At 62.9% G+C, this 17,373-nt stretch overlaps 2 protein-coding genes across 3 annotated transcripts; one reads left to right on the forward strand and one right to left on the reverse strand.

The window, feature by feature from the left end:
- Positions 1 to 6: 6 nt before the first annotated feature.
- On the forward strand, positions 7 to 1,842 carry POLD4 (DNA polymerase delta 4, accessory subunit). Its single transcript, XM_069856972.1, has 3 exons — positions 7 to 241; positions 688 to 799; positions 1,484 to 1,842. The coding sequence occupies exons 1-3, from the start codon at positions 7 to 9 to the stop codon at positions 1,506 to 1,508; spliced, it is 372 nt and encodes a 123-aa protein (XP_069713073.1). The 3' UTR covers positions 1,509 to 1,842.
- Positions 1,843 to 5,261: 3,419 nt separating this feature from the next.
- SSH3 (slingshot protein phosphatase 3) lies at positions 5,262 to 16,904 on the reverse strand. 2 transcript variants are annotated; one of them, XM_069857350.1, is made up of 14 exons: positions 16,834 to 16,904; positions 14,303 to 14,340; positions 13,976 to 14,195; positions 12,870 to 12,988; positions 12,729 to 12,800; positions 12,571 to 12,636; positions 10,614 to 10,796; positions 9,395 to 9,488; positions 9,176 to 9,304; positions 9,065 to 9,111; positions 8,085 to 8,231; positions 6,865 to 7,065; positions 5,689 to 5,926; positions 5,262 to 5,609 (listed from the first exon to the last, which is right to left on the reverse strand). In XM_069857350.1, exons 1-14 carry the CDS (start codon positions 16,882 to 16,884, stop codon positions 5,442 to 5,444), a joined length of 1,773 nt encoding a protein of 590 aa, XP_069713451.1. In that variant the 5' UTR covers positions 16,885 to 16,904; the 3' UTR covers positions 5,262 to 5,441. The 2 variants fall into 2 exon arrangements, with proteins under 2 accessions (XP_069713451.1, XP_069713452.1); XM_069857351.1 differs by lacking the exon at positions 10,614 to 10,796.
- Between the last annotated feature and the right edge of the window lie 469 nt (positions 16,905 to 17,373).

The raw sequence follows: 17,373 nt of genomic DNA on the forward strand, positions 1-17,373 counted from the left end.
CCCGTGATGTCGCGGCTCCCGGCAGGTCGCGGGGTCCCCATGCGCCCCCCCCGCATCACCGAGTCCTTCCCGCGGCGGCGGCGGCGGCTCAGGGACAGGGACAGGGACAAGGACAAGGTCTGTGTCACCCCCCGGCCTCGGGACCCCCCCCCGGACCCCCCCGGACCCCCCCTGCCCGACCCGACCCTGATGGAGACGCTGCGGAGCTTCGACCTGGCCTGGGAGTACGGACCCTGCACGGGTCAGACACCCCCTAACCCCCACCCCCGGGACCCCAAAACACCCCCTGGGACTCTTGGGACCCCAACATCCCCCTTGCATGGGTGTCATTCCCCCCAACCCCCGCGGGACCCCCAATCCCCCTCCCCAGGACCCCCAACCCCCCCCCGCACGGGTCAGAGACACAACCCCCCTCCCCAGGACCCCCAAATCCCCCCCCGGGACCCCCAAATCCCCCCTGCATGGCTGTCAGCTCCCCCAACCCCCCTGGGACCCCCAAATCCCTGCCAGGAACCCCCCCCCAAAAACGACAGCCCGTACACAGCCCCCCACACCCTCTGAACCCCACCCCCCGGGATTCTCCCCCAGCACTGGGACCCCCTAGACCTCCTAAACAATCCCATGAACGCCCCACCCCAGCCCTAGGAGCCCCCTGGATCCCCCCAATAACGTGTGTCCCCCCCCCAGGCATCACCCGGCTGCAGCGCTGGGAGCGGGCGCAGGCGCTGGGGCTGAGCCCCCCCCTCACTGTGCGCGAGGCCCTCCTGAAGCACCCCGATCACCCCGACATCGCCTACAGGTGGGGACACCCCCCCCCTGCACCAAGCACCCCCCAGTGACCCCCCCTCAGGGACACCCAGTGACCCTCCCAACTGGGAACCCTCCCAGTGAGCCCCCCAGAAACCCCCAATCACCCCCCCTAGGGACCCCCAGTGACACCCCCCACACTGGGAACCTCCCAGAGACACCCCCCCAGGTACCCCCAGTGACACCCCCCAACTGGGAACCCTCCCAGTGAAACCCCCAGGGACCCTCAGTGACTCCCCCCAATGGGGAACCCTCCCAGTGAGCCCCCCAGGTACCCCAGTGACTCCCCCAACTGGGAACCCTCCCAGTGATCCCCCCAGGTACCCCCAGTGACTCCCCCCAACTGGGAACCCTCCCAGTAACCCCCCCCAGGGACCCCCAGTGACTCCCCTCAACTGGGAACCCTCCCAGTAACCCCTCCAGGGACCCCCAGTGACTTCCCCCCACTGAGACACCCCCCCACCCAGCCAGAAATGGGGTCCCCAGGCATCCCCCACTCTCCCAGTGCCCCCCCAACCCATACTGGGCATCCCCTCCCAGTGCCCCCCCCCCCCCCAGTCAGAACTGGGGTGACTAGTAAAGAGAGGGGGTGCCCAGTGCCCTGCCACCCAACCAGAGCTGGACTAGGGGGCACTGGGCACCCCCTGACACCACCCCCACTTTATTGTGCCCACAGCCTCTGGCACGAGTACCCGCTGTGACCCCTGCGCCCCACGGAAGAGGGGGGGCTGTGCCGCTGCCCCCCAGGCCTGCTTAGGGGGGGGGGACAGATTTGGGGGGGGGGTATGGAGCCCCTCTATGGGGCACGCGGGAGGGCAGGGGGCTGTGCCCCCCAGCACGAGAGAGCCAGGGAGATGTGACCCACAGATCTCCCGCGTTACAGAGCAGAGGATAAGCCCACCGCCCCACGGATCCAGCCCCTGCCCCCAGATCCATCCCTCTGCCCCCCAGATCCATCTCTCTGCCCCCCAGATCCATCCCTCTGCTCCCCAAATCCATCCCTGTGCCCCCCAGATCCATCCCTGTGCCCCCAGATCCATCTCTCTGCCTCCAGATCCATCCTTCTGCCCTCAAATCCATCCCTCTGCCCCACAGATCCATCCCTCTGCCCCCCAGATCCATCTCTCTGCCCCCAGATCCATCCTTCTGCCCCTCAAATCCATTCCTCCGCCCCACAGATCCATCCCTCTGCCCCACAGATCCATCTCTCTGCCCCCCAGATCCATCCCTGTGCCCCCCAGATCCATCTCTCTGCCCCCCAGATCCATCCTTCTGCCCCTCAAATCCATCCCTCTGCCCCCCAGATCCATCCCTCTGCCCCCCAGATCCCCTCTGTTACAGACCAGGTGACAATCCACCACGGGGCGTCTGTGGGTCAGAAGAGGCTTCTCTTCTCCATATCTGTGGGCAATTATGGAACAGGTTGTGTTGGAAGGGACCTCCAAGCCCATCCAGTTGCAACCCCAGGGACACCTCCCACTGGATCAGGGGCTCCAAGCCCCATCCGACCTGATCTTGAACATCTCCAGGGATGGGGCAGCCACCACTGCTCTGGGAAACCTGTTCCAGTGCCTCAAGAGAAGGGGAAGAGATTTTGGTGCTCTCCTCTCCAGCATGAGTGGGTGTGGATGAAAGAAAAGTGGAGAAAAATGACTTTGGAGGAGGCTGGGTGGAGAAGGGAAGGTGGAAGGGTACCAAGAAGAGCCAAAAAAATTAGAAAATATGGAATAAACCCAGGTGAAGGTCAACATGGGGTGGGAAATCTTTGGGTTGGAGGGGTGGCGGTGATGACGGTGACACCGACCCAGACACCAGGAGTCCCATGGGATCGTTCCTCCCAGAGCAGAGGAAAAGGAAGAGCGATTGAGGCATCGTCCAGAGCGGTTCGGTGGATTCAGGGGATGAAAAGGCACAATTGTTGGGCGCGGAATCGTTTTGTTGTTAATTAATCATAGGATGTGTTTGTTAATTGCTCAGGGTTTGATTACGGAATTCATTAGCGCTTTGGTAGCTTGTTGCTTAATCAATAAAATTGGTTTTATGCCAAGCCCACAATCCAGAAGTGGAGGGGAGGACCCAGCAGGAGATCAGCTTGAATCCCAGCTTGGATGGGATGGGATGGGATGGGATGGAGATGGGATGGAGATGGGACTGGGATTGGGATTGGGATTGAGATGGAGATGGGATTGAGATGAGATGGGATTGGAATTGAGAGGGAGATAGGGATGATGGAGATGGGATGAAGATGGGATTGGGATGGAGATGGGATTGGGATTAGGATTGAGATGGAGATGGGATTGAGATGAGATGGGATTGAGATGGAGAGGGAGATGGGATTGGGATTGAGAGGGAGATAGGGATGATGGAGATGGGATGAAGATGGGATCGGGGTGGAGATGGGACTGGGGTGGAGATGATGGAGATGGGATTGGAATTGAGAGGGGGATGGGGATGATGGAGATGGGATTGGGGGGGAGATGGGATTGGGGGGGAGATGGGATTGGGGTGGAGATGGGATTGGGGTGGAGATGGGACTGGGATGGAGATGATGGAGATAGGATTGGGATTGAGAAGGAGACAGGATTGGGATTGAGAGGGGGGTGAGGATGATGGAGATGGGATTGGGGGGGAGATGATGGAGATAGGATTGGGATTGAGAGGGAGACAGGATTGGGATTGAGAGGGGGGTGGGGATGATGGAGACGGGATTGAGGTGGAGACGGGATGAAGATGGGATTAGGATGGAGATGGGACTGGGGTGGAGATGATGGAGACAGGATTGGTTTGAGAGGGAGATGGGATTGGAATGATGGAGAAGGGATTGGGATGGAGATAGGACTGGGGATAGAGATGACAATGATGGGGATGCCCCAACCTTGTCCCTTCCCAGCCCTTGTTCCCTGCCCGTCCTTGTTGCTGCCCAGCCCTTGTCCTCGTCCTTGTCCTCATCCCCTGCCCCAAACTGCGGCCTAGCCCTCCATTTGAAGCCTGCGCCTAATGAGGACACCGCTGCGCATGCGCACGGGCGCAGCCCCCCGCGCAAGGGACGCCGGGAGCTGGAGTCCACGCGTACGCACGGCGCCTTCCCCTCGCGCAAGGGACGCCGGGAGCTGTAGTTCGCACGCGGCCCACGCCCCCTCGCCCGCTGCACAAGATGGCGCCTCCCGCGCCCTCCGCTCCGGGCCCCACGGGGAACGAGGAGAGCGGCGTCCCCTCCGCCCCCAGGCAGCGCTCACACCAGGGGCAGCCGTTTCATAGAGCGGGCTGGGCTGGAAGGGACCTCAGAGCCAGCCAGATCCACCCCAAGGGACACCTCCCACTGGATCAGGGGCTCCAAGCCCCATCCAGCCTGGCCTTGAACCCCTCCAGGGATGGGGCAGCCACCCCTGCTCTGGGCAGCCTGGGCCAGGGCCTCCCCACCCTCACAGCAAAACGTTTCTCCCCAAGATCTCATCTCCATCTCCCCTCTTGAAGCTCCAAACCATTCTTCTCATCCTCTCCCTTCCCTCCCTGATCCAGAGCCCCTCCCCAGCTTTCCTGGAGCCCCTTTCAGTCCTGGAAGCTGCTCTAAGGTCTCCCTGCAGCCTTCTCTTCTCCAGGCTCAACAACCCAAACTCTCAGTCTCTCCTCGCACAGGAGGTTCTCCAGCCCTCGCATCATCTTGGCTTGGATCAGACCCGGCGTGGCCAGCAGGGCCAGGGAGGTTCTTCTCCCTCTGGCCTCGGCCCTGGGGAGAGCGCTCCTCGAATCCTGGGGTCAGTGCTGGGCCCCTCCCCACCAGAAGGATGTTGAGGCTCTGGAGCGAGTGCAGAGAAGAGAACGGAGCTGGGGAAGGGGCTGGAGAAGAAGAGGAGCGGCTGAGAGAGCTGGGGGGGTTCAGCCTGGAGAAGAGGAGGCTGAGGGGAGACCTCCTTGCTCTCTGCAACTCCCTGAGAGGAGGTTGTGGAGAGGAGGGAGCTGGGCTCTTCTCCCAAGGGACAGGGGACAGGCCGAGAGGGAATGGCCTCAAGCTCCACCAGGGGAGGGTCGGGCTGGACATTAGGGAAACATTTTTCACTGAAAGGGTGATTGGGCAGTGTCCAAGGCTGCCCAGGGAGGGGGTTGAGTCCCCTTCCCTGGAGGGGTTTAAGGGCCGGGTGGACGAGGTGCTGAGGGACATGGGTCAGTGATTGATGGGAATGGTTGGACTCGATGATCTGATGAGTCTTTTCCAACCTGGTGATTCTATGATCTCCGTGGCCTCCTCTGGACCCATTCTATCAGCTCCATTTCCTTCTTATGCTGAGGATCCAGAACCGGACTTGGGGCTCCAGGTGGGTCTCCCCGAGCGGAGCAGAGGGGCAGGATCCCCTCCCTCCCTGCTGCTCCCACGGCTCTGGATGCAGCCCAGGACACGGGTGGCCTCTGGGCTGCGAGCCTGTGTTGCTCCTCATCCCCCAGCAGCCAAGTCCTTGCCACTCTTTATTCTTCGTGCCGCGCGGTGGGGGCTGGCAGCGGGACTTTGTGCGTGGGGGGGATGAGGCAGAGCCACCTCTGTCCCCCGAAGTGCAGCAGCGGGGGGGTGACACCTCCAGCAGGCGCAGGCTTCGCCCCTTTCCGTGGGGCAGGGGGTGCTCTGCCTCATCCCCTCCCAGTTAAGGGGCAGGGGATGGGGTGGAGGGGGGGACGGGGTCAGCGCTGGGGTTGGGGCCACAATCCAGGCTGGCTTGGCGGACAACACGGCGAGGCCGGGACGATGGTCGTGCTCCGGGGTGGGTGGCACCATCAGTTGGACCTCCCAGAGCCTCCGCAGCCTCGAACACCTGCGGGGACACACACGTGGGGCTCAACCAGCGCCGTGGGGCTGGCGAAGCCCCATTTATCCCCCTACCCTGCGCTCACCTCCCCATCGAGGGGGTCCCCGGGGGGCTCGGGGGCCTCCATCTGGCTGATGCTCCACATGACGGCGCAGAGGGAGATGCGGGGGCGACGGGTGGCTCCCAGCAGCCCCGGCGAGGTGGCCTCCTCGGGCGACTGCGGGGATGGGGAACCCGAGTCCCCCAGGGCCACCGCTGGGACCGCCTCATCTGGCTGCGGCGCCTGCTCCGATGCCTTGGGCTCCCAGAGGCTGCTGTGCCGGCTGTGGGTGGGGACATCGGCCATGGCCATGGTGACCGTGGGGACATCGGCCATGGCCTCGGTCACTGGGGCGACACCAGTGTTGGCCATGGCCCCAGGGGGACATTGGTGATGGCCACAGTCACCATGGGGACATCAGCCATGGCCACGGTCTTGGCCCCGGGTGGACATAGGCCATGGCCATGGTCACCATGGGGACATCAGCCATGGTCTTGGTCACTAGGGGGACATTGGTGATGGCCACGGTCACTGTTGGGACATCAGCCATGGTCTTGGTCACTAGGGGGACATTGGCCATGGCAGTGGTCACCATGGGGACATTAGCCATGGTCTCAGTCACTAGGGGGACACTGGCCATGGCCACGGTGACCGTGGGGACATTGGCCATGGTCTCGGTCACTAGGGGGACATTGGCCATGGCCACAGTGACCATGGGGACATTGGCCATGGCCTTGGTCACTGGGAGGACATTGGCCATGGTGACCCTGGGGACATCAGCCATGGTCTTGGTCACTGGGAGGACATCAGCCATGGCCACGGTCATGATGGGGACATCAGCCATGGTCTCGGTCACCGTGGGGACATTGGCCATGGCCTTGGTCACGGGGTGGACATTGGACATGGCCACGGTGACCGTGGGAACATTAGCGATAGCCATGGTCACGGTGGGGGCATCGGTGATGACCACAGTGACCGTGGGGACATTGGCCTTGGCCACAACCCCAGGGGGACATCGGTGATGACCATGGTGACCATGGTGACATCGGCCATGGCCACAACCCCAGGGGGACATCGGTGATGACCACAGTGACCATGGGGACATCGGTGACAGCCATGGTTACCATGAGGACATGGTGACAGCAAACCATGGCCATATAAAGCCCCTCCCATCCCATCCGAAGGGGCGTGGCCACACGAAGACCCCGCCCCCTTGCCCACCTGGCGCTGAGGATGCCCTGGTAGAAGTCGAGCTGGCGCATGAAGCCGGGGTTGGGCAGGACGCCGGGGCGGCAGTGGCGCACGTGGCGCAGCGCCCGCTCCAGGGGCCACCCGAACTCCTTCATGGCGTACGCCAGCACCGTGGCGGCCGAGCGGCTCAGCCCCATGCGGCAGTGAACCAGCGCCCGGCCCCCGCTCGCCCTGCCGCCAACAGACCGGCATCCCCAGGGACCGAGCGTCCCCAAGGACCCCGAGATCCAGGGCTCCCCGTGTTCTCACAGCAACCCGTGTCCCCAAGAACCCCTCATCCCCAAGGACCCCGTGTCCCCCAGAACCCCAGATCCTCCAGGACCCAGTGTCCCCAAGAACCCCTCATCCCCAAGGACCCCGTGTCCCCCAGAACCCCAGATCCTCCAGGACCCAGTGTCCCCAAGAACCCCACATCCCCAAGGACCCCGTGTCCCCAAGAACCCCACATTCCCCAGGACCCCGTGTCCCCAAGGACCCCACATCCCCCAGGACCCCATGTCCCCAAGGACCCCGTGTCCCCCAGGACCCCGTGTCCCCAGAACCCCAGATCCTCCAGGACCCCGTGTCCTCAAGAACCCCACATCCCCAAGGACCCCGTGTCCCCCACGACCCCGTGTCCCCAAGAACCCCAGATCCCCCATGACCCTGTGTCCCCAAGAACCCCACGTTCCCCAGGACCCCGTGTCCCCAAGAACCCCAGATCCTCCAGGACCCCATGTGCCCCAGAACCCCGTGTCCCAAGAACCCCATATCCCCAAGGACCCCGTGTTCCCCAAGAACTCCACATCCCCAAGAACCCCACATCCCCCAGGACCCCATGTCCCCGAGAACTCCACATCCCCAAGAACCCCACATCCCCCAAGAACCCCACGTCCCCCAAGAACCCCACGTCCCCAAGGACCCCATGTCCCACGGCTCCTCTGTCCCCAGCACTCCCTATGTCCCCAGAGACCCCATCTCGCAAGGCTTCCCGTGTCCCCAAGGATCCCATGTACCCAGAGACCCTGTGCCCCAGGCCCACCAGTGTCCCCAGGGACCAACCCCAAGGCTCTACAGCTCCCAGTGCTCCCAGTGTCCCCAGGGACCAACCCCAAGGCTCTACAGCTCCCAGTGCTCACAGTGTCCCCAGGGACCAACCCCAGGGCTCTACTGCTCCCAGTGTCCCCAGTGTCCTCCAGAACCTCACTGACCGGACGCGGGAGAGGAAGAGGAAGGTGTCGTTCCAGTGGGGCAGGAGCTGGGCCGCCTCCTCGTCGTAGACCCGCACGTTCATGTAGGTGAAGAGAGCCGGGAAGAAGTTGTCGATCTCCCGCGCCACGTTCAGGATGTGGGTGACCCTGCGGGGGCACGGGGGGCACGCAGGGTTGGGGCTCCACACTGTCCCACGTCCATCCCGTCATGGTCCTTTGATGACCCCACACCCACCCCGTCAGGACATTCCGTGATGGCCTCATGCCCATCCCACCATGACAACTCCATACGCGCCCTACTGGAGCACCTCACGATGACCCTGCAGCCACCCCACCATGACACTCCATGATGACCTCATGCCAACCCCACCAGGCCCCCCAAGATGACCCCATGCCAACCCCACCATGACACTCCATGATGACTCCATGCCCACCCCACCACGACTCCACGATGACCCGGTGCCCACCCTATGATGACCTTGTGCTTACCCTACCATGACAACCATGATGACCCCATGTCCACTCCATCATGCCACCCTAGATGACTCCATCCTTGCCCCACCAAGCCCTCCCAGATGACCCCATGCCAACCCCACTATGAAACTCCGTGATGACCCCATGCCAATCTCACCATGACATCCCACGATGACTCCATGCCCATCCCACCAGGACTCCACAATAACCCCATGCCCACCCCACCATGACACCCTATGATGACCTTGTTCCTACCCTACCATGACAACCACGATGACCCCATGCCCATCCCACCAAGCCCCTCAAGATGACCCCATGCCAACCCCACCATGCCAACCCACAACAACCCCACCCCCATCCCACCAAGCCCCCTCAGATGACCCCATGCCAACCCCACCATGACACCCCATGATGCTCCCATGCCTGCCCCACCATGACACCCCATGATGACCCTGTGCCCACCCCACCAAGCCCCCCCAGATGACCCCAGGCCACTCCCTGCCCACCGGTTCTGCTGCAGCTCTTCCAGGTTGGCCGCGTTCCACTCGGAGCCCTGTGTGGTGACAGCGGTGAGCGACGGGGACCCCCTCGCCCGCCCCGCCCGCCCCGTTGCCCACCAGGTAGAGGTGTGGGAAGACGCGGGAAGGCCGGTCCATCTGCGCCAACACCAGCAGCATCTCGTTGTCGATGAAGTCCTTGTGCTGGGCCAGGCTGTGCCCCATGCGCCGCTCCAGCTCCTCCCGCACCTGGACGTGGTGATGGGATGAGAGATGACCCTGTCCCCGCCTGGCACGGGGCTCTGGGCCCACCGGGACCCCTTGCGTGGTGGCACCCACCTCCTTGGAGGTGACACTCTCCAGGTCGGCGCTGGCCATCACCTCCCGCAGCAGCACCCGCACCGTCGCCTCTGATAGCTCCGATGTCGCTGGCCTGGTGGTCACCGTGTCACCTACGCCCCCACCCTCTCCCCCAAGACCCCTCGGCACCAGCCCTTCCCCAAGCCCCGCCCCTTTGGCACAAGCCCCACCCCTTACCCAAGCCCCTCCCACCACCCCAGGGCTCCCAATGGCCCTCAGCCCATGCCCTGCCCCTTCCCAACAAACCACGCCCCTCCTCCATTCAGCCCCTCCCCAAGCCACGCCCCTTCCACCCAAACCCCACCCCATCCCTCAAGCCCCCCTCAAGCCCCGCCCCTTCCCAGAGGTGTTATCCCTCAAGCCTCGCCCCTTTCCAACAAACCCCTCCCCTTCCCAACAAACCCCTCCCCTCAAGCCCCACCCCTAACCTCAAGCCCCTCCTCTTCCCATAAAGGCCACGTTCCCCTCAAGCCCCGCCCCTTCCCAAACAAGCCACGCCCCTCCTCTCAAGCCCCACCCATTCTCCTATAGCCACGCCCCTTCCATTAACCCATGCCCTCCTTCCACAAGCCACACACCCCTCTCAAGCCCCACACCTTCTCCTATAGCCACGCCCCTTCCATTAAGCCACACCCCTCCTCTCAAGCCACGCCCCTTCCATTAACCCACACCCCTTCCACAAGCCACATCCCTTCCTCTCCAGCCACGCCCCTATAGCCACGCCCCTTCCGTTAAGCCACGCCCCCTCCTCTCAAGCCACTCCCCTTCTCATATAGCCACGCCTCCTTCCATTAAGCCATGCCCCTCCTCTCAAGCCCCATCCCTTCCCCTATAGCCACGCCCCTTCCATTAAGCCACGCCCATTCCACAAGCCACGCCCCCTTCCTATATAACCACGCCCCTTCCATTAAGCCACGCCCCTTCCATTAAGCCACGCCCCCTTCTCTATATCCAGGCCCCTTCCATTAAGCCACGCCCCCTTCTGCACTTCCCCTTCTCCTATAACCACGCCCCTTCCATTAAACCATGTCCTTCCATTAGCCACGCCCCCTCCTCTCAAGCCCCACCCCTTCTCCTATAGCCACGCCCCTTCCATTAAGCCACGCCCCTTCCGCTAAGCCACGCCCCATCCTCTGTAGCCACGCCCCCTTTCATTAAACCACGCCCCTTCCCCTCAATCCCCGCCCCCTCCCCGTACCCCGAGGGGGACGCGGGGCGCTGGGACTCGATGCCGGCCATGGCTCTCCACTCGTTGAGGCAGCTCTGCTCCGAGTCCACCGCGGCCTCATAGGCTCCGGCCCAGCCCAGCACGGGGCCCCCGGGGATGTGGCCGCCGCGCGACGCCTCCTCGCAGGCCCGATGCAGCTCCTGCAGCGCGGCCCTGCCGCACGCCACCTGCCACCGACCGCCGCCACCGCGCGCCGTGGTGGCACCGGCGCGACGGTGGGAACCGAAGCGGTTCCCACCGGCGCAACGGTGCCACCAGCCCCAGGCACGTGCTCGGATCCCTCACGCCCATGGTGGCCTCCCCGTGCCCACGTTGATGCCCACATTGCTCGCCACGGCCCACAGGCCCATATTGGCCTCTACGTTGGTCTCCACGTTAGTCTCCATGTTCCCACATACCCGTATCGGTCTCTATATTGGTCTCTACATTGGTCTCCACATTCTCACATGCCCATATTGGTCTCGACGTTGGTTTCTACCTCCCTCAAGCCAATATTGGTCTCTACGTTGATCTCTACATTGGCCTCTACATCCCCCATGTCCATATTGGTCTCTATATTGGTCTCCACATTGGTCTCTACATTCCCACATACCCATATTGGTCTCTACATTGGTCTCCATATCAGTCTCTACATTCCCACATGGTCATATGGGTCTCTACATTGGTCTTCACATTGGTCTTCACATCCCACATGTCCATATTGGTCTCTATATTGGTCTCCACATTGGTCTCTACATTCCCCCATTCCCATATCGGTCTCTACACTGGTCTCTACATTCCCACATACCCATATTGGTCTCTACATTGGTCTCCACATTGGCCTCTACATTCCCCCATTCCCATATGGGTCTCTACATTGGCCTCTACATTGGTCTCCACATCCCCCTATGCCCACATTGGTCTCTACATTGGCCTCTACATTCCCACATACCCATATTGGTCTCTACATTGGTCTCCATATTGGTCTCTACATTCCCACATGCTCATATGGGTCTCTACATTGGTCTCTACATTGGTCTCCACCTCCCACATGCCCATATGGGTCTCTACGCTGGTCTTCACATTGGTCTCCACATCCCACATATCCATATTGGTCCCTACATTGGTCTCCACATCCCCCTATGCCCACATTGGTCTCTACATTGGTCTCTACATTCCCACATGCTCCTATGGGTCTCTACATTGGTCTTCACATTGGTCTCTACATTCCCACATGCCCATATGGGTTTCTACATTGGTCTCCACCATGGTTTCCACATCCCCCTATGCCCATATTGGTCTCTACATTGGTCTCCACATCCCACATGTCCACGCTGGTCTCTATATAGGTCTCCACATCCCCCTATGCCCATATTGGTCTCTACATTGGTCTCCACATCCCACATGTCCACGCTGGTCTCTATATAGGTCTCCACATCCCCCTATGCCCATATTCATCTCTACATTGGTCTCTACATCCCACATGTCCACATTGGTCTCTACGTTGGTCTCCACACACCCCATACCCATATTGGTCTCTACATTGGTCTCCACATTGGTCTCTACATTCCCCCATTCCCATATTGGTCTCTACATTGGTCTCTACATTCCCACATGCCCATATGGGTCTCTACATTGGTCTCCACCATGGTCTCCACATCCCCCTATGCCCATATTGGTCTCTATATTGGTCTCCACATTCCACATGTCCACATTGGTCTCTACATTGGTCTTCACACACCCCATACCCATATTGGTCTCTACATTGGTCTCCACACACCCCATACCCATATCGGTCTCTAATATATTAGTCTCCACACTGGTCTCCACATCCCCCATTCCCATATTGGTCTCTACGTTGGTCTCCACCACAGTCTCCACATTCCCCCAAGCCCATGGTGGTGCCCATTCCCACATCCCTCCCCCGACAGCCCCGCCGCTCGCTCACCACATGGTCTGGACAGAGATGGGTTTGAAGATGCGAGTCTCCCCACCCGACGTCACGCTGAACCCTCTGGGCACCGCGGGGAGACACGGCGGGGGTCAAGGTGGGCATCCCATCTCCTCCCCTCCCCACAGATTCTCCCCCTCTCCGGGGACCCTTACCCGTCGCCGTCGAGGAAGACCTGGGTGTCGCTCCAGAGGGGCAGCACCATGCCCAGGGTGCAGTGAGGGGCCCTGGGGTGGGCAGAGGTCACGGGGTGCTGCCGGCTCCCCCCGTGTCCCCCCACCCCGCGCCCCGCTCACCCCTCGTGGGCGAAATCCACGCCCAGCAGCGCCGTCTCCCCCTCGGCTCCCAGCTCCTCGGGCCGCACCACCAGCAGGTACCGCACGCGCCGCGGCCGCGACGACTCCAGCCGCACCGCCTGGGGCGGGAGCAGTGAGGACACTGGGACAGGCTGGGCTGTGTCCCCATCCCACTCGTCCCCATCCCCATCCCAGTCCTTTTTTCACTCCATCTGATCACATCCCCATCCATATCCCATCCCATCCATATCCCATCCCATCCCATCCCCATAGCTGTCTTTTCCTCATCCCTGCTCCCCCACCCCGCCCCATCCCATCCCGCCCCATCCCTCTTCCATCACTTCCAGTGTCCCTGTCCCCATCAGTCACAATCCCCATCCGAACCCATCCCTGTCCCCATCCCAATCCATCCCTGTCCCCAATCCATCCCCGTCCCCACCCCATTTCCATCCCATCCCTGTCCCCATCCCAAATCATCCCTGTCCCCATCCCATCCTCTTCCCCATCCCAACCCAACCCTGTCCCCAACCCAACCCTGTCCCCGTCCCCATTCCATCGCCTTCCCCAACCCAACCCTGTCCCCATCTCATCCCAACCTCATCCCCAACCCAACCCTGTCCCCATCCCAACCCCATCCCATCCCCTTCTCCATCTCAATCCCATCCCTGTCCCCATCCCAACCCTGTCCCTGTCCCATCCACTTCCCCATCCCAACCTCATCCCCAACCCAACCCTGTCCCCATCCCAACCCCGTCCCCGTCCCATCTCCTTCTCCGTTCCAAACCCATCCCTGTCCCCATCCCAACCCTGTCCCTGTCCCATCCACTTCCCCATCCCAACCCCATCCCTGTCTCAACCCTGTCCCTGTCCCAACCCTGTCCTTGTTCCATCCCAACCCTGTCCCCATCCCATTCCCATCCTCATCCCCATCCCAACCCTGTCCCCATCCCCATCCTCATCCCCATCCCCAACCCTGTCCCCACCCCATCCCCATCCTAATCCAACCCAATCCCATCCCCATCCCAATCCCATCCCTGTCCCATTCCAACCCTGTCCCCAACCCACCCTGTTCATGTCCCATCCCCATCCCGTCCCTGTCCTCCCACCAGCCGGACGGCGTCCTGAGGCCGCAGGAGCTGCATCATGAGGTGCAGGTGCTGTGCCTGGGTGGGGGTCTCAGCCGGAGCGGGGGGTTCAGCCGGAGCGGAGGGCTCAGCCGGGGGCTCAGCCGGCGCGGGGGGCTCAGCCGGAGCAGGGGGCTCATCCAGCAGCACCTCCTCCGCAGGCAGCAGCAGGGCTGCCCCCCGCACCAGCGCGAAGCTCTGCCTGGGGGGCCGAGGGGCGCTGAGCGGGGCGGGGGGACCCCTCGAGGCGCCCCCAGAGCTGAGGATCCCCAGGGGTTCCCCCCACCCCAACCCAGGGTTCCGTCTTACCGCCTCTGCAGCCGGCCTCGCCGCGGGGCATCTTCCTCCTGAAAAACAGGGGGGGCTGTGTCACTGGGGGAGCGCGGACTGTTCCGGAGGGGGGAGAACGATCCGGAGTAAAGGAGCATCTGGGGGAGCACGATCCGGAGTGAAGGAGCATCTGGGGGGAGCATGATCCGGAGTGAAGGAGCATCTGGGGGGAGCATGATCCAGAGCAAAGGAGAATTCCAGAGTGGGGAGCATGATCCGGAGTGAAGGATCATTCTCGGGGGAGCACGATCCGGAGTGAAGGAGCATCTGGGGGGAGCACGATCCAGAGCAAAGGAGCATTCCAGAGTGGGGAGCACGATCCGGAGTGAAGGATCATTCTCGGGGGAGCACGATCCGGAGTGAAGGAGCATCTGGGGGGAGCACGATCCAGAGCAAAGGAGCATTCCAGAGTGGGGAGCACGATCCGGAGTGAAGGATCATTCTCGGGGGAGCACGATCCGGAGTGAAGGATCATTCTTGGGGGAGCACGATCCGGAGTGAAGGAGCATTCCAGAGTGGGGAGCACGATCTGGAGTGAAGGATCATTCTCGGGGGAGCACGATCCGGAGTGAAGGAGCATTCTTGGGGGAGCATGATCCAGAGCAAAGGAGAATTCCAGAGTGGGGAGCACGATCTGGAGTGAAGGAGCATCTGGGGGGAGCATGATCTGGAGTGAAGGAGCATTCCAGAGTGGGGAGCACAATCCGGAGTGAAGGATCATTCTCGGGGGAGCACAATGCGGAGTGAAGGAGCATTCTAGGAGGAGCATGATCCAAAGCAAAGGAGCATTCCAGAGTGGGGAGCATGATCTGGAGCAAAGTAACATCTAGGGGGAGCACGTTCTGGAGTGAAGGAGCATTCTGGGGGGTGAAACATGATCCGGAGCGAAGGAGCATTCTAGGGGGAACATGATCCAGAGTAAAGGAGTATCTTGGGGGAGCTCAATCTGGAGCAAAGGAGCATTCTGGGGGGAGCGCAATCCGAAGAAAAGGAGCATTCCAGGGGTGGGGAACACGATCCATAGCAAAGCTCCATTCCGGGAGGGAACACGATCCACAGCAAAGGAGCATTCTGGGGGGAGCACGATCCAGAGCAAAGGATCATTCTCAGGGGAGCACGATCCAGAGTGAAGGAGCATTCCAAGGGGAGCATGATCTGGAGCAAAGAAGCATTCCGGGGTGGGGAAACACGATCTGGAGCAAAGCTCCATTCTAGAGGGAGCACCATCCGGAGCAAAGCTCCATTCCGGGAGCATTCCAGGTGGAGCACAATTCGGAGCAAAGGAGCATTCCCAGGGATCCCAGCTGGATACTGGGAGCCAGAGGGGTCCCCCTGTGGGGGGAGACCCCTGGGGAGCAGCCCTGGGATGCTGGGGGGGCTTTATCCCCGCGTCCCCCCCCCTCCAGGAACCACTCGCGGGGGCGGTGCTGGGCTGCACACCTTGATAAGGCCTGGTGGTTACCGGAGCAGGGATACTGGGAGCTACTGGGAGCTACTGGGAACAGCTTTAGCCCGGTTGGGAGTGACTGGGGACAATCACCCCCCCTTCCCCAAGTGATGTGGCCGCCCCTGCCCAGGACCCGCGACCCCAGCACGTGCTGGGGGCACTGGGGCTCCCAGTAACGTCCCACTGGGAGCGACTGGGATAAACTGGGAGCCACTGGAGCAGCCTGAGCCCTGCACCGGGACAACCTGCGCTGGGAGCCCCTCCGGGACCCCTGCCCGCTGCTCCCAGTCCCGTCCCACAGCACCGGGGGGTCCGGGTCCCGGTAGCACCGGGGGGTCCCGTCCCACACCGGGATTCCCGCAATCTCATCCCATCCCGGCAATACCGGGAGGTCCCGAACCGGTGTAACCGGATCCCGGACCTGTCTCACACCGGATTATTCAGATCCCGGTCCCGGTAGCACCGGGAGGTCCCGTACCGGGGGGGTTCAGAGCCCCGACCGGTCCTAGAACCCCTGAGGGTTCCGTACGGGGGGTCCGAACCCCGGTTCTATCCTAGCAGCCCCGGAGGGTCCCGTACTGGGGGGTCCCTCCCATCCTACAGCACCGGGGGATCCAGGTCCCGGTCGCCCCGGAGGGTCCCATACCAGGGGGTTCAGAGCCCGGGGGTCCCGTACGGGGAGTCCGGATCCCGGTTCCATCCTGGTAGCCCCGGAGGGTCCCGTACCGGGGGTCCAGCTCCCGGTCCCGGTAGCCCCGAAGGGTCCCGTACCGGGAATCCAGCTCCCGGTAGCCCCGGAGGGTCCCGTACCGGGGGGTTTCAGGTCCCGGACCGGTCCCAGAGCCCCGGAGGGTCCCGTACCGGGGGGTTCAGATCCCGGTCCCAGTCCCGGAGGGTCCCGTACCGGGGATCCAGCTCCCGGTAGCCCCGGAGGGTCCCGTACCGGGGGGGGTTTCAGCTCCCGGTCCCGGTCCCAGAGCCCCGGGGTGTCCCGTACCGGGATGTCTGGATCCCGTCCCGGTCCCGAAGCCCCGGGGTGCCCGGTTCCCGGTCCCGCACTCACCGCGGGGCCCCCGGGAGCCCCCGCCGCCCTCCGCACGGTCACCAGCGCCATCCCCGCCGCTCCAGGAAGCGCAACGGCCGCCCCGCCCGGGAACGGGAGGGAACCGGCCCGGTACGGCCCCCCCCGGCCCCGGCACGGAGCCCCGGGACCCCTCCAGCCCCATCCCTGCAGCCCCGGGACCCCCCAGCCCCATCCCTGCAGCCCCGGGACCCCCCAGCCCCATCCCTGCAGCCCAAGGAACCCCCCCAGCCCCATTCCTGCAGCCCCGGGACCCCCCCAGCCCCATCCCTGCAGCCCAGAGACCCCCCCAGCCCCATCCCTGCAGCCCCGGGACCCCCCCAGCCCCATCCCTGCAGCCCCGGGACCCCCCCAGCCCCATCCCTGCAGCCCAGGGACCCCCCATCCCCATCCCTGCAGCCCAGGGAGCCCCCGGGAGAGACCCCCCCTTGCATTGGAGCCTCCTCGGCACCTGAGAATCTCCCCCAGGAGCCGCCCCCCCCCAGCCCTAGGATCCAACCCCCCAGCACCTGAGACCCCCCA

The sequence above is a fragment of the Phaenicophaeus curvirostris genome, chromosome 5 (genome assembly GCF_032191515.1).
Source record: "Phaenicophaeus curvirostris isolate KB17595 chromosome 5, BPBGC_Pcur_1.0, whole genome shotgun sequence".
NCBI lineage: Eukaryota > Metazoa > Chordata > Aves > Cuculiformes > Cuculidae > Phaenicophaeus > Phaenicophaeus curvirostris.